General features: G+C 36.4%; 1 protein-coding gene across 2 annotated transcripts; it reads left to right on the plus strand.

The window, feature by feature from the left end:
• Positions 1-376: 376 nt before the first annotated feature.
• Positions 377-22,513, plus strand: TRPC1 (transient receptor potential cation channel subfamily C member 1). Of its 2 annotated transcripts, XM_031596286.2 has the most exons (13): positions 377-661; positions 2,192-2,346; positions 3,647-3,748; positions 4,542-4,744; positions 7,092-7,223; positions 7,629-7,824; positions 9,443-9,779; positions 12,609-12,748; positions 14,481-14,624; positions 18,495-18,673; positions 18,825-19,026; positions 19,621-19,815; positions 20,622-22,513. In XM_031596286.2, exons 1-13 carry the CDS (start codon positions 526-528, stop codon positions 20,847-20,849), a joined length of 2,349 nt encoding a protein of 782 aa, XP_031452146.2. In that variant the 5' UTR covers positions 377-525; the 3' UTR covers positions 20,850-22,513. The 2 variants fall into 2 exon arrangements, with proteins under 2 accessions (XP_031452146.2, XP_090003468.1); XM_090147342.1 differs by lacking the exons at positions 2,192-2,346; positions 3,647-3,748 and having other exon boundaries at positions 524-661.
• Positions 22,514-22,710: the final 197 nt, after the last annotated feature.

Here is a 22,710-nt window from a genome sequence, read left to right on the forward strand (position 1 = left end):
GCCTGTTATCTTGCACAACATCTTAAGAGAAAGAAGATGCATCCAATTGATTTCCCTTAGTAAGTGAATACTCAGTCTCAGAGAATTAAGGACTTGGATTTGTACCTGTTTCTCTATGCTGGCTGTTTTGTAAACTAGTGCTATAGTGCACTGTATACCCCCCTCACAGCTCGGCCGGGTCAGAAGGCACAGAGCTCCCTGCGGCTGACCCGGCCCCTAAACGCTTTTTTGGGCTGAGGCTAACCCGCGGGGGCACGACGCTGCGGGAGGACCGGCGCTGCCGCGGCCGAGCCACAGCCCGCGGACGCGCTCCTCCCCGCCCGCCGCCACCCGGCCAGGCGAGGCCGCCTTCGGAGTCTGCGCGGTGCGGCGGGGAGCGGCCGCCCGAACGCGCCCTGCCCGGCCGGCCGGCGGTGCCGGGTGCTGCCGCCCCGCTCCCTCCGCGGGCGCTGGGGTCCTGCTGGGTCCTCCTGCTGCCCGGCCTCGCCCCGCCCGCGCGCTGATGGGCCTGGCGGAGCCGGCGCCATGGCGGCCCTGTACCAGAGCGCGGACCCGTCCGCCTCGGCCTCGCCCAACAAGCTGCTGGCGCTGAAGGATGTGCGGCAGGTGAAGGAGGAGACCACGCTAGACGAGAAGCTTTTCCTGCTGGCCTGCGACAAAGGTACGGAGCCCCCTGCTGCGCCCTCGGGAGCGGCGGCCTCGGCCTCTCGTTCCGAGGCCCGAGCCGTGGGGCAGGGGCTGAAGGCTTTCCGTGCGGCGGCCCGGCGCCCCGTGAGGCCGCGCCTTGTGGCGGTGGGCCGCTGTTGGTGTGTGACGGCCCGCTCAGTAAGCCTTTGCTCTGGGCGCTTCTAAAGTTCCTTTCCGATGGGCGACTTACCTGGGCGTCAACAAAATGCGTGGGGCGCTGAATGGCACCTATGGTAGTGGGTGGGAAGAGATTTTTCCTGTCTAAAATATGATGCTTGCTTACTTTAAGCACGTGTTTATTTACCTTGAATAAAAGCAGTCTTAAATCAAACTGTTCTTAACGCTTTAAAAGCCTCGCACCCCGAGACAGGCTTTTGATCAGGTGATGAATGGTTATGTGTTTCTGCTTAGCAGCCCGCGTGTTTATAGCAGCTCTGCCCGCTGCTGTCTGGGTTAGCACGCTGCTGAGCAGTGGTTCAGAAGCAGCTGGCAGCCTGTAGAACTGGGGTGCTCAATGGGAGCTTGGTGCTTTGCTGTCGGATGGACAGACTGCACACAGCCCTGCTGCTGGTGGAACCCTTTCTGGACACCAGAGCCAGGCAACGCGCTCTCAGAGTGTAGGCAGAGGCTCAGAGAGCTAAAGGATGCATAATAAGACAACAACAAAAAGATCTTTAAAATAATAATAAAAAACCTAACCATTGTGATGTGTCTGATAGCTGGTTTAATACACTTACTACTTCAGATACAGGCTGTATCTGAACGTTCTGTAAGTGTTCTCTTTGTCATGGTCCTCTGTGCTGTGAAATAGCTCATTAGAGACAAAAATAAAACTTTTCTCCTTGGCAGCAAGGAGCAGTTAAACAGAGTAATATTTACAGGGCAGTGTCAGTACTGCTGCATCTGTACTTCAGGCGAGTTGGGAAGTGCAGATGTCTACACAACACAGTTAATTTTACTTGCTCATCAGACTTGCTACTTGATTTTTGTAACTTGATTTTTGCGGCACTGTATCACCTTGACTTTGATGATTGGTACGTTAAAGTTGGAAATAAATAGGAAATGCTAATGTGTGCTCAGGAGATGAGGGTGTGTTTGTGATGTTGTATAGAGGGCTGCTCTGATTCTGTGGTTATTCTGCACCAAATAGCCTTCTTTGATGTAGTTGACATTTCCAGTGTCCCACAAGCTACGCATGCAGTGTTGCCTCAGTTTTGAAAAATACTTGTGCTTTTGTGTGTACGTGTCTTTGTTTTCAGGATTGGAACTGAAAGGATGGATTGAAGTACATGTCTTAGTGCTTTGCTGAAAGAGAACTCTCAGTGTATCTTCAGTTTTCCATCTGGAGGGAGAATTCTCATCTATCTCGACTTCTTAATTGCCTGATGTACTCACTGTATTGTCAGTTGTGATGGATTGTAGCTGGTACTTCAGCATGTTCACATGCTTTTATTGCTTTACAATAAGAAGAACACTGAGATATATTCATACATTGCTCATGCAGGTGATTATTACATGGTTAAGAAACTCTTAGAAGAAAACAGCTCGGGTGAGATGAACATAAATTGCGTGGATGTGCTTGGAAGAAACGCTGTTACCATAACCATTGAAAATGAAAATTTGGACATACTACAGCTTCTCCTGGATTATGGGTGCCAGGTATACAACACGTGGATTATTGAAAACTTGGAGTGTGGTCATTGATCTGTGTAGTCTATTTCATTTAGATTTTTTTTCTGTTGAAGTGTTGGATTTTGGAAGAAATAGAATCTGTCTTCATGGGCATTTAGCCTTTTTTTTCCAGATGATAATTTTAAAATTTGCTTTCTTCTCACTAGTTGACTTTTCTAATGGGGTTTTATTGACATAGCAAATGTATACTAACATTTTTAATTATGTTGACAATTCTGATTCTTATATTAAATGATATTCCTTTTAGATTTTTTAAATATGATATATATAGCATCTTGAAACAAAATACATAGTATGTAGTCAGTGCATAACGTTAAAATGTTTAGAGTGGCAGATCTCATTGGCTCTGAAGCACCGTAATTTTTTAAATGGGAGCACAGGTAGATAAATGCACTTTGTCATAGATGAGTTCAAGTTAAGGTAAGCATGCATTTCCACAGTGCCTTCTTGGAAGACTTTACCTGTGCTGAGGCACAGAGCTGAGGCGCTTTCATATCAGCAGTACTTATTTGACTCTGTTCTGTTCATGTAAGTGTGCTCTGCTACTGCCAGGAGAGCTGTAGCTACGATGGCGTTTCAAACAGGCAAAAGAATAATCTTTTTGGCAGAAAAAGAAAACAAGTAGCTTTCCCTTCCCTGGATCTCCATTTTAGAGGCAATATTCCAAACTGTCTTTTTTTTTTTTTTTTTTTTTTTATTTTAAGTAAATGTTTGAATTTTCTAAAGTGAAATTTAAAAGGATGCTATGAACTGCAGGGAAAGTGAAAAGCTGTTTAGCTTAACTTCAGGGAAGTCTCAGCGGTAGTCATGAGCCCAGGAAAAAGGTTCATATTTCCAGCTTTATGACAGAGCTATGAAGGCAGGGCTGAAGTATGCGGTGTTTCTGAGCTGTGTTACGCTGACACTTGGTTTTTACATTTTTATTAAGCTTTTACACCCTTGCTTATAATCTCTTAAAACCTGATTATTTTTTTTTTAGTATTCTATGTCATCTTTGCTGACAAGTAAGTTTTACAATTGGTTCGTCTGCTGTTCATGCAGTAAAACAAATTATCAGTAATACTATGCTAACTCCTGGCATGGCAGCCTGAATTTGGTGTAGTCATATGAAGAACATTTTTCAGTACTTAATGTTAAGTAAGTAAAATTAATAAAATTTATATAATTTAATGTGTATATTTCTAAAATTTAGTTTGGCTCCAGGTTGAGTCTTCATTTTGTTTAAGATAACGCTATTTTTATGTATAATTTGTTTTCTTTTTTTTAGTCATCAGATGCACTTTTGGTGGCTATTGACTCGGAAGTGGTGGGAGCTGTTGACATTCTACTTAATCACCGACCGAAAAGATCCTCCAGGCCAACCATTGTAGTTGAGTGGTGGTGTTCTGTGTTTTTTTTTGGTTGGACAGTAGGGACTGTGTGTTCTGGATAACTGTGATATTTAAAACAATGTCCTTAAATGAAATTCTGCATCTCTAAGATGACAGAACTTGGATATCAGAGGTTGTTAATGGCATCTTTTGTCTTAATGATAGAGTATGTTATTTTGCTTTACTGCCTGTAGGAGTCCAGTAGCTTTGTACATTCCAAATGCTAACAGGTGCGGAGAGAAAAGAAAATGCATTGAAACTTCTTAGAATTTTCAGGCAAATCTATAAACATCAAATCTTCACTTTGAAATTAATCGCCTGAAACTTATTTTGATGATGCTAAAGTACAAATTTCTAAAAGTACATAAGTAGAGGCAGAGAAAGGAAGGGAGGAAATAATGTGTTGTGTAGCAGTGTGTCTTACAGTCAGGATATTTTTTGTACACTTAGGTAGTAAATACACTTTTTTTTTTAACCTCTAGAGCAAAATGCACTTCAGTATATGCAAGTGTGTTATTAAGGTGAAGGTGGGCAACGAATTCTTGGTGTTCTTTGCAAATAAACCAGAAATGTTCCTATGTCGCTTTCTCTCTTTCCAGTATTTATATGAGAAGGGTTTGGATGTTGTTATACTTTTTTTTCTTCTTTTTTCATGCTATGAAACTTTGAAAAAAATACTTTGATCCCAATGAATTCCTTTGTTAATGCTGAGCAGTAAAAGTAACTTGTATTGAAAACACTATGTAATAGAGATGTATGTAATAAATTGATACTTCCTCTGTTTTATTCTAGAAACTAATGGAACGCATTCAGAACCCAGAATACTCAACAACCATGGATGTGGCACCTGTCATCTTAGCTGCTCATCGCAATAACTATGAAATTCTCACCATGCTGTTAAAGCAAGATATATCATTACCCAAGCCTCATGCTGTAGGCTGTGAATGCACACTCTGTACTGCAAAAAACAAAAAAGACAGTCTACGACATTCCAGGTAAGATTTATCAATTATAGACAAAAATAAAGATATTGTCATCCTGTTGTGTTACTTGGGTCAGAGTCAGTATATTTCCTTTTCCACTTAAGTGAAGCTTAGAATTGGTTCCCTTTATTGTATTGTTTTGTCTACTGTGGCATTTTTGGGGGATAGATTATACTTGAATAGGCTAGTGGAAGGTAGTGGCTTTCTTTCATTTTGGTTTGATACTCTTATTCTATGTATACTGCCTTTTTTTTTTTTTTTTATGAGCCAGAATGAGGAGGTAGTTAATACTTTATGCTGTTTGTATGGGAACTATTGAGTCACTGATTGATCACCTGAGGCAAGGACTGGGCTAGCTGCGGGAGCACTGGTGAAGGCAATTGAGGTGTGTGACAGGAAGGGGTGGAACCTGGCTGCACCTCTCCTAGACCCTCTTTAAGAACTGACTGCCACCAGGGAAGGATCTCCTTCTGGAGGTCTCTCCTTTGTGGAGCTTTTTATTATGAGCTTAAATCTTTGGGTATATGTGAGCATTCCTTCTCAATTTGTTCCTTTGCTATCTCACTATAATACTCTTTCCAACTGTACGTTTGTTGCCTGTACTCTGTTTTGAAATGTTTTTATGTAGTGTGGCTTGATGAACGTAAACTAAAGATGTATTTTTCCAGTATTCTTGAAAGTGGAAGACTTTCTTCTCAAAGATGTAAATAGGGAAAGAGATTTTTACTGATCTTAATTGGCGGGCACTGAATGTTTACAGGGTTTTTAAATTGTTTGGTGTTGGGATTTAAACACTTCAATACAAATGTTCTGTACAGTTGTACTTTTTATACTCTCATATGTTCAGTAATCGCTGAAACTTGTTATCAGCACTGTGGGATGTCACAAATGTTACTGTCTGGAAAAGAAAGCTATAACTGTACTATGAATCTGTAACAAACAGTACATGCTGTAATAAGTAAAGATGTCTGGACAAGCTGTGAAAAAGTTGTACAGGTACTGAAGAGCAATGCTGAAGTTGTGTCATGGCTCTTTGTCTGTGTTAATGGATTTTACTGTAGCAAATAGACTCGTGGTTGGTCTGCTAGGCCCAGTGAAGTATTTCTGCTTCAGAGAGTGGGTGTTCTTCCTGTTTGTTTTTAAAAGCATCTCCCATACAGTAAGTGTTGTTGCAGTTAAAATTGTAGTTAATAATAATAGCTAACTATGGCGGGAGATTTGTATTTAAACTTGTAACATTTTTTTTTTCCTGTTTGGATAGTATTGATTTTTCAGCTGGAAAGAGATAAAAGAACAGAGAGATAATATTTCAAGAAGCAAAGTGTGGGGAACATTAGAATGAAAGACTGTATGTGTATGTCTATAGGACATGTTTGTTACAGAATAAAGAATGTGTGGTAGTGCTAACCATGAGAGAGGAGCAGCATGTTATTTTCATGAGGCTTAGTACTGTCATACTGAAAATAACCTTCAAAGATACAGTTCATGGAGTCCTGTTTACATTGCAGTTTAGTAATGCATGCACTTTGAAAATAATGGCATTGTGCAAAACAGAACTGAAAACCATAAGTAAGTTTTGTCTCAGATCTTCTGCTTCTGGACTGGAGGAGAGTGTTCATAACTTGTCTCCATTGCAGTCCACTGTTTTGACCGTATGGTTAATATAAAGGAATGAGGAACCCAAAACACTTCTGCATGTTCTGGTTTGCTTTCCATGACAGGGCTAATTGTGAATAACATGCCTTGTGCAGAAAAGCCTGAGCATGGAATTCAGAAAGATGGTGCAAATCTGGTTTTGAAGTGAGAACTTTGAACTGAGTATGCTATTTTGCTTCTCTCATGGATATGAAGAAAGTATATAGGCTCTTTCTCACCTCTTTTCCTGAGCTAGCTGGGATAATTTTACCCATCTGAAGTAGCTGAGAGATTAATTCTTTTGTCTGCTGCTCTCCACTGTTCTTAATTTAGTTTGTTAGAGCAGAATATTGCCTTCCGTGCTTTACTTCCCTTTTGGTTACACTTGAAGAAACTACAGAGCTACTATATTACATTTTAAAATGTTTTATCAATGGTATTACCTGAATTGATGTCCTTGTGCAGAAGGTGCTGGTGGTAGCAGAAACAGTGAGGAAAAGAAGAGGGTAGCAGTTTGGTAGCTGACTTTTGTGATTTAGAATAATGAGGATTAAAACCATGTGAAGGACAACGTTTCTTGACATGCTACGTTTAATGATTATTTTTTTCTGGTTTTAGGAGACACTCTTATTTTGTCTTTAAGCAATTTTATGCACATTCTAGACGTGATTTAAAACTGCTAATCACATGAAACATCCTTTTCCTTGATGTTATTTTATCATAGGTTTCGTCTTGACATTTACCGGTGTTTGGCCAGTCCTGCTTTAATAATGTTGACAGAGGAGGATCCAATTCTGCGAGCTTTTGAACTTAGCGCAGACTTGAAAGAATTAAGTCTTGTCGAGGTTGAGTTCAGGTAGGAATTGGAAAGCAAAACCCAACTTCAGTACTTGTGTGAAATGACGTATGTAGAAATGTGTATACGTTAGAAAAAAATGTGGTTTTTCTTGTTCCTTTTTTTCGTAATTTCAATGTTTAAACTGATGATTAGAGATTATTTTAAAAGTTTGTAAAGTAACTTATGTGTCTTTCACAGTCGTTTTGTCAGTTTAATTACTTGATTCTATCTAGTGTAGTTGCAAACTACACTAAAATTGTAATTATGTAATTATGCTACATAGAAACCTGCTCAGAGTTGTCTTGAGAATGCTTTGGTCTTTAAAAGTGACTTTATTTTCCTTAGCATAATATACAAGCCCAACAAGAAAGGATAGTTAATGGAAACTCATTTAACAGTATCTACTGTTTCTGTGTCTTCCAGAAATGATTATGAGGAGCTAGCTCAGCAGTGCAAAACCTTTGCTAAAGACTTACTTGCACAGGCAAGGAATTCACGGGAGCTGGAAGTTATTCTGAATCATACATCCAGTGATGAACATGTAGACAAACGAGGGTTGCTGGAAGAGAGGATGAACCTAAGTCGCTTAAAACTTGCAATCAAGTATAATCAGAAAGAGGTTTGTTTTTGCTGTAGTTTGGTAGGCTTTGTATTTTTTATTTTGCTAGTGATTCATTGAATTTAGTGATCTATCCATAGACATAGAAGCACAAGTAAATTTGCAAGTTACAGAAGTAATATGAACATTATCTGCATGTGGGAACAGAGAAATATTATTTCAGGATGGTATTTCTTCTGTATTTATTTTTGGGGAAAAAAATGTGGTATTTTCAGTATTGCAATAGACTTGCTTTTTAGTGAAAAGCTCTGGTATTGGTAATTATCTGTTCACATCCTCAGTAAATCCTTATGTAGGGGAGCATGGATCCTTAGGTCCCATACATTATTTAGCATCTTACTTGTCTTCAGCTGTTCAGCTTTAGCCAGCCCTCATCTGTGCTCTGTAATAATTGTGCTAGACTTAGGCTATGTTCAGCTATGTTCATAAACAGTGTCTTTTAGTGTCATCAACATGGAACTTATTTATGTTGTAAGTTTATGTTGTCTTTATCTACTGACAAATTATAACTTTAGTTTTGCTGTACTAGTGGCAGATAGGCATTTGTTGGGATTCTAGTATGAAGACTAGGGGTTGAGAGAGAGCTTCCATGCAAAATCCATTTTTAGTTGGCATTTTCAGAAGGCATTATAATTCTGTTTGTTGGATGTTTATATGCTTAAACTGCATGTGAAACTGTTAAAATACATAATGTCTAAGTCATAAGCCACAGTTATGGAGTGTCTGAAAACTGGCACTACACATTCCTGGTATGAATTTAACAACATAATGAACTAGTTCTGGTTTTCAACAAAGTTGTTGTTTTTTGTTTTTTGTTTTTTTAAATCACAGTGGTTGGAGAATAAAATCCATTGTGTGTTATCTTTGCAAAATGTATAGTTGCTGGCAACTTTAATATGAACACATTTTATCTAAAATATGATAATATTAGTGTTCTTCTTGATTTCTTCTTTAAATTAAATTACAAAACATGTTGTAGTGCAAATATATTCCTTTGTAACTCCATTCAGATCAGCACCTGACATTTGAAGCTACATTTGCATGATCTTCATAACCTTCAATCCAAAACTATCTTCTTTTGAAAGACTGAGTCATAAAAGGTTACTCAGACAAAAAACCCACATGGGTTTTTAAGTACTGATATATACAAAATTGATTACTTGTGTTTAATCCTAGTCTTTGAAGTTGTTGCATTTTGCAGTGTGGGTAGTGTATTAAAATAGCATTATCTTGTTCTTCACGTGATCTTTACTGCTTTATATAATAACTCAGATAATACAGCTGTCTGAGGTATGACATCTGTTTATATGCTAAATTTTTAAGTTACTGAAAATCAGACCTCATTTTTAACATGGAAACGATTAAAAGTCTGTTATATAATTTATGTTGAGTTGTTAGCTTTAGAGAGAAATTAAAACATTGTTTATAGTGGACACATGGCTCTTTTATTTATATATATTTTATTTATATGTATTTATACAGCTCTTATTATTATTTCAACTTAGTATTTTTCCCATTTCCTGTTCATTGGTGGTTTCTCGTTGTTGGAAAATTAAAATTAATAATCACTGTTAAGAAATGTGAGTTTGATTTTCTTGTTTATTTTCTCTTTTTCCAGTTTGTTGCTCAGTCTAACTGTCAGCAGTTTCTCAATACTGTGTGGTTTGGACAGATGGCAGGCTATCGACGCAAGCACACGTGCAAAAAAATTTTGACTATTTTGATGGTTGGCATTTTCTGGCCAGTTCTGTCCCTGTGTTACTTAATAGCACCTAAATCACGAGTAGGTCGTATAATTCACACTCCGTTTATGAAGTTTATTATTCATGGAGCTTCGTATTTCACATTTCTTCTGTTACTGAATTTGTACTCTCTTGTCTACAATGAGAATAAGAAGAATACGATGGGGCCAGCCCTTGAGAGAATAGACTATCTTCTGATAATATGGCTAATTGGTAGGTATGATTTGAGCTGAGCGACAATTGCTGACACTGATTTGTACTACCTCTCTGTAAAATCATCATATGATTGCTTGACAGAGGTTTCATCTTTGAAGGGTTGTATTACAAGGGAAGAAGGGCATTTTGAAAAACACAATGATATGTTACCAAAATCTCTGTTATCTCAGAAGGTAAGGTGTCAGAGACAGAATGTTGGAGGATCTAATAGGAGAAAGGTGTATTATATTTCAGAAGCACAAATAGCATTTTGAGTGATGAAAGTGAGATTCAGTTGTACAGTAGGAAATTAATGTAGAAGCTTATCTTAAGTTTAGGACATCTTAAAGTTCAAATGTAAGTAATAATAGTACGGGGGGAGCTGTGTGTTCCTCTACTAATTTTTATCTGGTGCTAAGCTGAGGAATGAATTGAGTTCAGATGTTGCCTATAATTTTTTCAAGAAGTTTATTATGAATGGGCAGCATTGTTTAGTATTTTGATAATTTAATCCTTGCAAATCATGACTCCATGTTATCTCATCAGCCAACAATCTATTCAGTTTTTAATTTCTTCCAATTCTATTTTCCCATTTTAGAACTTTCCATTTCTGTGTGTCATTGTCACTGACTATAATAACTATACCTGAAGTGGTCCTTGTTAATTTTGGTTTATGCAGTAGAGGGAGCACAGGTATAATTTTTGTGGAGTAGATTGCTTGTGAACTTTTGTTTTTGCCTAATTTTTGTTTCTTTTTGTTTTTAAATTAAAATTTGACAGACGAACAATTGAAATTTGTACCCTAATGGGAGGTAATTAAATATTTATAATTGACACATACATAGTTGTCTGGAATTTTAAAAAGCAGTGATATAGTTGAAAACAGAGTTTTCATCTAAGTAGTTGTGTGTAGATTGTTTGTTTCATTGGTAATTATGATTATTTTCATTGTTAGCTGTAGTAAGTGTTGAGTAATTCACACAGATTAAAAAAAATCTGAAACCCCCAGTAATCTCCTGCATAAACACTTGCAAGTCTTAAATTAGAAGCTTCAAGTACAGAGTCCAGGCATTACAGACTCCTCCTGTTTTGAGAATCCGTGTCTGATTTAGATGTTCTCTTACTCCATCAAATCCAGTGTAGAAAGAAGACATGTAATTAGGTGGTCATGGAAATTTTAATAGAAATGTATAAAAACATTTTGGTTTCTTCATGTGATGTTTTAACATGCAGGCTCCAGAAAGGGTTGAAAAATTACCTGCAATTAACATCAACCACCGAAATCTGGTTGTTTTTCACATTGTTGAATCCTAAATTTGGTTAACTAATTTTATGTTTAGTTTGAATGCATTTTTCCAAATAATTTGTTTTAGAATTTTGTTGCAAATATTCAATAATAACGTATTTAGAAAATATGTGGTGAACACAAGAACCAAATAACGAGAACTCAGTATGGTTTTCTAGAGCCCTATTGGCATACTTCTAAAAATCAGAGTCAAAATAATGGCTGCAGGATTTCTAACACAGGTAGCAGCAAGTTTTGTATTCAGTGGATTAATTTGCAAAAGAATGAATAGACTAAATATTTTCTTTCTAAATTCTTAAGCCTGAATTGTGAAAGCTTATTTCCCATCAAAATGCAGCAAATTCAAATTCTTGTCTGTGTAGATAATAACGTCTTCTACATCTGACTCCGTTTGTGGTTCTTTAAAAATTTCAGTGTAAGATACATGATGATCATATGGAGCAGTGCCAAAGGTTCTGGTTTAGCAGTGTTTTCTTAATAACGAGGAAGAAAAATATTTATGGAAATCTTTAAATTAATGGTGTACAGCGCATTTTATTGTTATACCTGTCAACATAGCTGTAAAGCTGATGGAAAAAAAAAAGACATGTATAGGTATCTGATTCTTATTTATTTACCATCTGCTTGATCTTGTTCATGCTGGGCTGGAGTCTTAACAGTTTTTAATTAGCAGTAACAAACGTGCTGCTCTTCTCTTGGGCTGCATATAGAGGGATACATCTGAAGTACTCTGAGAACATTAAATAACTGATTATTCATAAAAATCAAAGGTGTCATTATATTTAATCTAACAATCCTTTCAATGTTTATAAAAATATTCGCATGTTCCAGATATTCAGTTAGTAAAGTTCCTATCAGCACTATCTTTCTATATGGCCAGATATGGTTAGCAGTGCTAAAATTCAATTTGCTGTAATGATCACAAATGTTTGTCTGTCACTCTAACTTCTCATTTTTGCAGTCTTAGGCCACAGCCTCTTTTCTCTGCTTACATTACATAATGTGAGGGTAGGAAGTGTTTCTACTTACTGGATCTTTTTAGTGACAGTTACTGAGCTGATTATTCTTTAAGAATAATTTTATACATATATTTTAATAATAATTTAATACATATACACTTCAAAAAATACATGATGTTTTTTATAGGCTATATCGTGCTTTTAGAAAAAAAGTGAATACATTCCTGTCAGAGGAAAAAAAAAAACAACTGTATTCTTGCCCTCTGCCTCTTCTGAAATTTGAGTCTTTGCTATACACATTTTTTCTACTGTTCATTTCCTTTCATGCATTTTCTATTGTTGACTGTATTGCTTAGTTTGGAAAACAGGCTTGAAGGTTTGAACGTCTTGTTGCCTGATGAACAACGCATTTATTCCAAGCAGTGTTTTCTAGTAAATGTACATGGTTCTCTGTTCCTCTTTGCTAAGACTTCATTTACAAAACCCAGTCGAAAGTGTTTTACTTGTAGTAGAGTATCTATTGAGTACAATAGCTTGACTACTTGGCCTTTTAATTCCTTTCTTTCTTCCTTTCCACTACAGGAATGGTGTGGTCAGATGTTAAAAGACTCTGGTATGATGGTTTAGAAGACTTTTTAGAAGAGTCACGTAATCAGCTTAGTTTTGTCATGAATTCCTTGTATTTGGCAACTTTTGCTCTCAAAGTAGTTGCCCATAACAAGGTGAGCACCCATCTTGATAAAACATAAGCTCCTCTGGGATAGACTGGGCAAATATAGAAGCATCTTGAAGGAGAAGTTGAAAAGGGTCCTTTTTTAAGGACTCAGTTCTCATTTGGGGCTACTCTCCCCATATAGCTTTTCTGATCTGGCATTTGAAGTAGCCTGATTTCATGGGCCAGTTACTGTGTAGAAGCCTATTACTAACCAATGTGTTTAGATTGTCTAACATTTTTTGTAACAAAATTTTCTTTATTTTTTTATTACATATGTTCAGATGTTATGGGTCATTGGTTTTGTTGTTCTTGTGGTTTTGTTTTGTTGTTTTTTAAAGTGAGGAGGAAAAGCCCCAAGGCTATAGAAGAGCCTTGTCTTTTTTGTGTGGAAAAACCATCTGGGCCTGATTGAAGATGCAAGTTTTGAATGTGATCATTTCCATTCTGTTGCATGTGTTGTTAACGGCACAGCAAATGGCAAGCTGCCAGATGAATTGAATATGAATATTTTAGTAAAATCCAAGCCAGTGCAGTAGCGCCATTATTTTGTATTGCAAACTGTGAGTTGACAGCTGTCTGGCAGTTGAGGAGATCTGAACCAGTTTATTTCCCTCCCAGCCTGATGTTTGGCTTATTTACCCTGTACTTATGTTATTGATTCAGGGAATGGTAATCATTTGGAAAGGAAAGCTCTACTTCATGTAAAAAAATGGAAAGAGAATACCATGTTGGGCTGCCTTCAGAACCATTTTGTTTGGAACTAACCCGCATGCAGTAGCATTTCATTTGCTAAGAGCCCTTTGCTGCTAAGTTATAATCTTTTTGGAGATGTCTTTTGTCCTATACAAGAGGTACAAGGTGACGTTGTGCCAACTTTATATGGAAAAATGTATTTTTATTGTTTATAAATAATTTAGCAAACCAAATGGCAATGCCGCTTTAGCATCTTAGCTCTATTATTGTAGGCACTGAAGCAGTAAGAAATAAGAATCTCCTTAGCAGGATCTATGCACGTACAGTTGCAATGTATACAAACATGTTTATCTTTGTTTCTTGTGATCTTTGTGCAGCATAATATTGGGCAAATAATTTAAATCAACTGTTTCTTTGTTCTTAAGTGTCCGTTTTGGGACAGTAGAAGCTGAGTACTGAATTTGAATACTGATTGTTTCCAGCCAAGCTGAAAGTTAGGGATCTGGGGATTAGTTGAATTATGCCCAGTGCATATACTTCACAAGTATTCACACCAACATTTTGCTTACGACTTCCATTTTCTGTAGTCTTTTGTAAAATCGGTTATAGGAATCTCATGTCCTAATTCTCTCTAAATCTTTCTGAAACTGATTAAGACATAAGCTAGTTAGCTTTGAAGGCTTTTTTTTTTCTATCAGGATTTCATTGTTTTTAACTGGGCCTATCTTACTAGGCAATGTACATGTTTTTAATAGTATACAAGCCTGTTTTTACCAACAGAGAAATAAGTACTTGCTTAGCAATTAGTGAGGAGCAGAATTAGGGGTTGAATTTATGTTGCCTGTCTTCTGTCTCTCTCTGGAATGACTTTAAGTTGCCTTTGTCGAAAAAAGAAGGAGATACGTGAAAGAGATGCTTCGTCTGTGAATCGTGTGTCAATTTATTTTATGCTATTACCTGTTTTAGGGACAAAAACAGAGTGGTGCATGGGTATATTTCTGTATTTACAGTCTAAATGATGTCAGTTTGTCCTTTTTACACCGCAGTTTCATGATTATGCTGAAAGAAAGGACTGGGATGCATTTCATCCTACGCTAGTGGCAGAAGGCCTTTTTGCATTTGCTAATGTTCTGAGTTATCTGCGTCTATTCTTCATGTACACAACCAGCTCTATTCTGGGACCACTCCAGGTAAATATCATCGCTACTTGAGAAAATCAATCAAGAAAACATCTTAATTTACTGTGAAGAGTCTTATTAGAAAAAGATGAAGAAAGAAAAGTAAGAAAGGCAGAAAGTAGAAAATTGATGTTCTCATTATTTTTTAATCTCTCATTTAAAATACACTGATTTAGGTGGGGAAAGGTAAAAGAAAGGAAGACGTGTAGTTCACTTATAATATTTATGTAATGATAATTATTCTGTGTTTTTGTTCTCATTTGTTGTTACTGTAACATTTTGGTTAAGTATCTGAAATTTGAAAACTGTAAAAATAAGAATAGTCCTATAAAGTTTTGTGCAAATTGTAGTCCTGAGTTTTTATTGCTAAAAGGTAGAGGAATGAGATGTGTAGCACTAAAGAATAACCAAAAGCATTTCTGTTTGTTGGTCTTCTCAGTGAAGTTGAGTGGTATTGAGCAAATTGCTTTGGTTTTAAAATAAATAAATCATCATCATGATCATCTTATAGCCAGGGAGAACAGGTTACTTCTTTCTTTCTTTGGATTTTCTTGAGCATTCCCGTGCATAATAGTGACAACGTAGAAAAATATTACCTGTATATAACACATTTAACTCAGTGATCTTGGGAGTTGAAGGGGAGCACAAACAGTTGTGTATGATGGTGGAACACTAGAAACCACAGCAGTTTTAAGTGTGCATTTTTTTTTTCACTTTTAAACTGTTTTTGTGAATTTAATTTTCTTCTCCTGGTTTGAGAACAGAAATTGAAGTTTGTACTGAATTTATGCCAGTGGTGGTTTTTATTGTTGTTGATTGTTTTTGTCTTTGAGGCACAGACCCAGTAGCTTCATGGTGATGCTCACTGTGATAAAAGTCAAATAATACTGAGTGAACTTGAGAGTCCAGTGTGGCACTGTACGGAATGGAAAGTGCCTGGAGAGTAGTGGAGTGGATCTAAGCTGTTAAGTCAGCACATCTAGGATACAGTTACCTCACTCAATCTTTTTTGATTGAAAGAAGGAAGACAGCTTTCTTCAAAAAAAAAAACAAAAAACGTTGTGGCTGGAAATCACACCTTAGTCCAGTGATGCTTATATATATATATATATAATATATATATTATAATATATAGCAACATTTTCTTCCCCCATTTTTCAGTTTAGCTTCCTCAGTCTTTAGTCCTCAGTGCAGACTGCTTTTTTTTTTTTCCCTTTCATTTTACTTTGAAAAGCTGAAGCCCTCACAAACTGAGGCACTCTCTTTCTAAAGACATGGCTTAATGGGGGGAAAAAAAAAAACAAACCTGCTTACGTATACTTCCAACTTCTCTGGCCATAGTTCCTGGGAGAATTGTGGTAACAAATCGGATCAGACTTTTCTCATCCTGATATGATTTTTTGGGGGGAGGTGGTAATGTTATTTGTTTATTGTTTTTATTTAATAAAGCTGATTGTCATCATCAATGCTCTTTTGTAAGTGTCTGCTGAATGAACAGATGCTGGGAATAAATAAAGTAGTCGTTTAGTGATTATCCTGGTGGAATTTGTCCTAATAAATTGAATGAATGCTTATAACTCTCTCCTAATGAACAGAACTTATAGCAATCAAGTATTATTTAGAGAGATCCTGTAATGATGAAGGCAGAATTAATATTTGAGAGAAGCATTAATTTCTTTTTTTTAAGTTCTTGCTGCTCAACTAGAGCTACACCAAAGGTGGTTCTGAAGTAAGTAACTTTGGGTCAGATAAATAGGTCTTGTATCAAGGTTTCAGGATCTAGCTGAAAAGCTCCACTTGAAGGTCCAACTCATTTTAATGACTTGGAGTACTTAATCTTGCTGCACAAGTAATTATTGTTTGGAATATTTTAGTTTAATAATCCCTCTGTGAAAAGAAAAAATAGTTGCTTGTTACAGTTCTTAAAATCACTGTGAATTGGGCTTTAACCAGTGTGTTCCTAGTTCTTGTAACCAATTAAATAATGCTGGAAGGCACTTCTTTTTCTTCTTGCCCTTTTATTTAATGATGTTGCTGTTAATTATTTTTATATTTTTTATTTATATTTTTAATGGAAATCTACTTGTACACTTAAATTTTTCAAAGTCTTGATGTTACAGTAAGCATTAAGCTTGTTGTACAAATTGATTGAACATTGAAGCCTCCACATTTTAAAGAGGTTCACTGTTTAATGTGCATATTTATTTATGTACTAGATCTTTCACAAGTTTTTTAATAGGAGCCTGTGTTATGAAATTTTCCAAGTAAATAAAAACAGTCAACAGTCACTTCATTCAGTGGCACACTGAAGCTTATGTTATTACTGTTGGCCAGTACAGCTTGTGCAACAGCTCTTACAGTATTCTCTGAAAGTAGGTCACAAAGTTCAAATAGTGGTAATCAAATATGGCATGGTAACCCAACAGTGTGCACTGGGGGGGGAAAGGCAGCTACTGTGTTCTCTTGGCTACTAGAGTTATTTTTAAGCATTCGGTTACTTTACTTATTGACTCAAACCCTGTTCTAACACAGACTTATAAGTTGGCTCTGTGTGGTGGGTTTTGTTTTTTGTTTGTTTGACTGATTGATTGATTAACAGAACATAGAATAGTTTTCCCCTAAATTAGGTTGTTGGTCTCATTAGATTTCAAGTGTTTAGTAATTCTACATACTTTGGGTGTATGACTGTATGAAGAAAGCAACTGTTATTTGGTTTGTGTTATTGATTCCTAACAAAAAAGTTTTAGGTCATTTATTCATTTTGTATTTGTTTTAGCTTTCATCTGCTTTGTGACTTTCTTGAGTGGGACCATGAGTCAGTTAAGACAGGAAATGTTAGTTGATATTCTTTGTTTTAACAGGATGAATGTGATAAAATAATATGGTGATGATTGATTCTTCCTGATCAAATGATATAATTACTGCATAGCTTTGTCTAGTTGCTAATTCTCCTTAAGTCTGCATCTGTGGCAGATTGCAGTCAATTTGAGAGAATCTGCTGTGCAGCTGGGATGCTCAGTGAGTCTCCTGCAGCATGAGAGGGAGCAAAAGCAGGAGCTGGCACTTAGTAAACTTGTACTTGAAGAACCTGTGAAACTTCTGGTGATACTGTTCTGGAGAATGATTTGGTAGAGATCAATTCGTATAGTATTAGGATAATTTGTGGGAAGAGTAATTTAAATACTGTAAGCAGTTTGTGTCTGTATAAAAATGTGTGTTTACAACAAAAACAAGTTAAGGTCTTTGCTCTGAAAAAAACTCACGCTATTTTTTTTAAAGCTGTATTTTTACTGTTGCAAAACTCTATGTAGAACGTTTTGAAATGGAAACTAATGATTTGAATGTTGAATCTTCTATACTTTACAGCCTTCAGATTTTATGTGTTTACAGACGTACATAATGTGTATACTTGAAATCTTGCATAAAGCATACCATGAATTAATTCTGTGTTCTGCAGGTGGTCTTAGGTATGCTGTTTTGATTTGTGGTGAATTATGATTCCAAATGTTTTGATTAGCTCAGTGTCTTCATTAAGTGCTTTCTTAGCTTTCTATTGTAACAGTTCTGCTGAAGTGCATCTCATTTATTGCTTCTATCTACTGACTTTTGAGCTCTTGATTACCATTAACATTATGAATACAATGTAAAATGTACATGATATTGAAACATAGGTTCATATAGATTTTCTTTTAACAACTAGGAACTGTCACTGAAAAATAATGCAAGGATATCTCCCAATTATGTGATCTGTTTAACTTATCCATGTTTAGCATCCTAAGTATCAAGGTATCAAGTTTTTTGTTGTTACTGAGTAAAGTCTCAAAGAGGATAAAAACAGTAATTACATGTTGTACTAAAACAGGCAATAAATCTATTTCACAGATTTCAATGGGACAGATGCTGCAAGATTTTGGAAAATTTCTGGGCATGTTCCTCCTCGTTTTGTTCTCATTCACAATTGGATTGACACAACTTTATGATAAAGGATTTACTGTAAATGAAGAAGAAAGGGACTGTGCGGGTATTTTTTGTGAAAAGCAGAGCAATGACACATTCCATTCGTGAGTTGATACCTGTGAATTAGCTGAATTGTTCTGACCCCTAATTTCCAGTAATTAAACAAAACTAGAATTTTTCTCTGAACTTGAATATACGATCACTAAGCTGCTGTGAATTTTGCTTTACCTAACAATGTTTTTCTTGTTTTTGTAGGTTCATTGGCACATGTTTTGCTTTGTTCTGGTATATTTTCTCACTGGCACATGTAGCAATCTTTGTCACCCGCTTCAGCTATGGTGAAGAATTACAGTCTTTTGTAGGTGCTGTTATTGTTGGCACCTATAATGTGGTGGTTGTGATAGTACTAACTAAACTCCTCGTGGCGATGCTTCATAAGAGTTTTCAGCTGATAGCAGTAAGTGTTTTCTGATTAACTGTCGGTGATTGCTAGCTGGTAAAAGGTCTGGAGCACAAGTATTATGAGAAATGGTTGAGGGAACAGAGGTTATTTAGCTGAGAGAAAAGGAGGCTCAGTGAAGGCTTACCGCTTACTCCAAGAACCTCAGAGGAGACTGTAGCTATGTGGAGGATCAGTAACTTCTGCCAAGCAACAAGTGAAGGACAGCAGGAAATGGCTTCACGTTGTTCCAGGGGAGGTCTAGGTTAGATATGGAGAAAAAAATCTGCACTGGAAGGATTGTGAAGTATTGGAATAGGCTGTCCAGGGGAGCAGTCGCCATCTCTGGAGGTATTTAAAAGATGTATAGATGTGGTGCTCAGGGGCGTGGTTTAGTGATTTAGCAGCTCTAGGTTAATAGTTGGAATTGATGATCTTAGAGGTCTTTTCCAATGTCAATGATTTTGTGATTCTGTGTGTTAAAATACTATGCAATTTAAGGAATCAATTTTTAATGTTGTCAAAGTAAAATGTTGAATTAGCATTTTAATATTTTTATGCTCTTCCTTATTATTTTGCTTCTGATCTTTGTTAATCTGTCTGATACTGTAGAATCATGAAGATAAGGAATGGAAATTTGCTCGTGCCAAACTTTGGCTTAGCTATTTTGATGACAAATGCACGCTACCTCCACCTTTCAATGTGATTCCATCTCCCAAGACTATCTGTTATCTCTTCAATAGTCTCAGTAAATGGATTTGCTCTCATACATCAAGTGGCAAAGTGAAACGTCAGAATAGCCTTAAGGTAAGAAATGATGAGGACAGTTGTAGGCTCTGAATGCTGCTTACTCAAATGAATTAGCAAATTGCCGTATGAAACTGCCTGTCATGTGGTGAGTGCTACTAATATAATTAGGAATGCGAAGATAATGTCTGTTGCATCCAAAGTATGATGAGTAAGTTGTAGCTGTTTATACTAAATGAGATTCTATTAACTTTCATTTTGGAGAATTTCAACCCTTTTCTTTGTACCCCTTCTACCCTACCCCACTACACAATTCCCCCTGCAGCACTGTAGAGATGTACTTTGATTGAAAACTTACAGAAACTGCAAAGTAGTATGTACTAATCCCAAGAATTGTGAGGTCAGAGTATGCTTGCAGGAAGGTCATTTCTTTTAAACTTACTAAAGCAGTATGAAAGTAAATAACCAGATAGAAACACTGAAACATCTCATTTTGGGGAATGGAGAGCATTTTTTCTTAAACATTTTTATTGTACCTTGTAATTTTGTGTCTTGCTGGCCAAAAAAAAAAAGTATTAAAATAAATTCCAAGTCTTTATAGAATATACTTGAAAACATTAGGGATTATGGAACTTGAAATTGCTCGTGGGACTGTTATCAATCTACTAGGTTAAAAATTTGAGACAGAACAACAGGTTATTATTTAATTGAAATAATTCGAACGGTTTACTTTGTACGCTTTTGCACATCAGGTTGTATATTAGAATTTCTTCCTTATTTCGTTCCTTTTTATTCTATAATTGTATACAGGCTTTTGGGCTCAACATTTATGCTTAGTAAATGTGTAATTTTTTTTTTTTTTAAAGGAATGGAGAAATCTGAAGCAAAAGAGAGATGAGAATTATCAAAAGGTGATGTGTTGCTTAGTTCACCGTTACTTGACATCCATGAGGCAAAAGATGCAAAGCACAGATCAGGCAACTGTGGAAAACCTAAATGAACTGAGGCAAGACTTATCAAAATTCCGGAATGAAATGAGAGACCTACTTGGCTTTCGAACTTCAAAATATGCTATGTTTTATCCAAGGAATTAACGTCTAACTTTTCAAATGGAAAGTTCACCTTAGTTGAAAGTGGGGACTTAATTTTATTGCCAGACTAAGAGGAAAAGGAGATTGTTGCACAGCAGTACATTTGAAAATACTTGTGTGAGCTGTAGCTAGATAAGGAAGTGAAGGAAGTAAATGCAAAAATAGTTACGGAAGTTTTCTTAAGCTCTTAAACTTAATGTGTATATAAAATCTGTATATAAGTATTTTTTTTAATGTTCCTCAGACCATGGTTGTCAGGTGTCAGAGCTTCATAACTAGCACAATATGTTTATTTCTATTTTTGCTGCTTGTTCCTTTTTGATACTTGCTTTTTTAAGTTGTGGGAGAAGATGGACTTTTTAAAACAAAAATCCAGACTATGTTTATTTTTAATAGAAAAGTGGGGTATAGAATAAGAGACAATTTCCAGCACAGTTGGAAATGGTGTTTGACTGTAGGTTACAGTACTTGTGAAATCTGCATGGCACTGAAGTGCCAGGTTTTGTGTACTATGTTGACTGTGTGCTAATGTTTGTAGAATACAGACAATGGAATCAAGACTTCCTTCCCATTCATGGGTACAGTGAAAGTTGGGGCTCAGAATAGACCAAATGTTTATAGAATGTTTATGAATTTACATAAGACAATCAGTTTCTACTAGGATTTTTCAGCAGTGCCTCAGAAGTATGTTTAACTGTGTATGATAAAATTAGGAGGGGAATTTTAAAAGTCATCTATGAAGTTTTAATGTTTTGAGTTACTAAAATTTTAATGTTTTGAGTTACTTAAACTGGTAGTTTAACGATAATGAGATGGAGGTGTGAATGCTCTTCTTTGCGAAGTTGAATAGTTCTTTTCTGAAACATTGTACGCTTCTGTCTGTGAGAACATACAATGTATCTGAGTATTGGACTGATGTAGCATGTAAGGTCTTGCTTTACAGAGATGTTACACGTTTACTTTGAAACTACTTTTCCTTTTTTTTTTTTCCTAACTGCAGTTGTTGCAAAGTTAAAACTTTGGCATGTGTCAGGAGTATTATGTTTTGCAAAAACATGATTTAACTTCATTTACGATGGACTGTAAGGGCTTTGTTAATTTTCTGTGCTAGAGGGTCCTGTGTGGTTTATATGCTTACATATAATTCAAGTTGACAAGCTGTAATTGACAAATGTGAGATTCCTGTATTTTTAATTACGAAATAAGTATATTTATGACAGCTGAAGGATTTGTTCAGGATTTTACCATTTTGGTGGTGCTCTTTGAAAATGGTCTTATGTCCAGAAGGCGCAGGTAGCCATAATGGTCTTTGACCGGGCTGATGGAAAGTGGAGGCTTACATAAATGTTTACTTTTTCTTGAAGGGATTCTTATAAAACTTTTTCTTGTAAAGGTAATATATTTTCTGTACTATGAAAATATGCATATCCAAACTCGGGTTGAATATGACGCATCCAGAAGTCCTGTGGTATAGAGGCATTCTGAAGAGCCTCTCGTCTCTTCACATGAATAAGAATCTAACCTCTGGTCTTGAATGCGAAGGGTGACTGAATTTTGTTTATGGATAGGGATCTCATGTTTAAATAATGCACCTACATATAAATTGTGCTGTACATGTTCTGTATGTTTGAGATAGAGCCAACAAATAAAAGCTCTTTGAAGTGTAATTTTATTAATACTGTTTATATTTCATATTGACAGTGATTGCTTTGCCACGTTAAGATAGTAAGCTTAAGGAATATAGCAAGTATTAATGTGATACTACTCTTTTCTTTTTCCTTGTAGAACTATCCTTCTAACTTAAGTTGTGTAAACAACTTCCTGCAGTGCCACCAAACAGTACCTGAGTTAGTTTCAAACAAGC

The sequence above is a fragment of the Phasianus colchicus genome, chromosome 10 (assembly GCF_987193195.1).
Source record: "Phasianus colchicus chromosome 10, bPhaCol1.hap1.1, whole genome shotgun sequence".
Lineage (NCBI taxonomy): Eukaryota > Metazoa > Chordata > Aves > Galliformes > Phasianidae > Phasianus > Phasianus colchicus.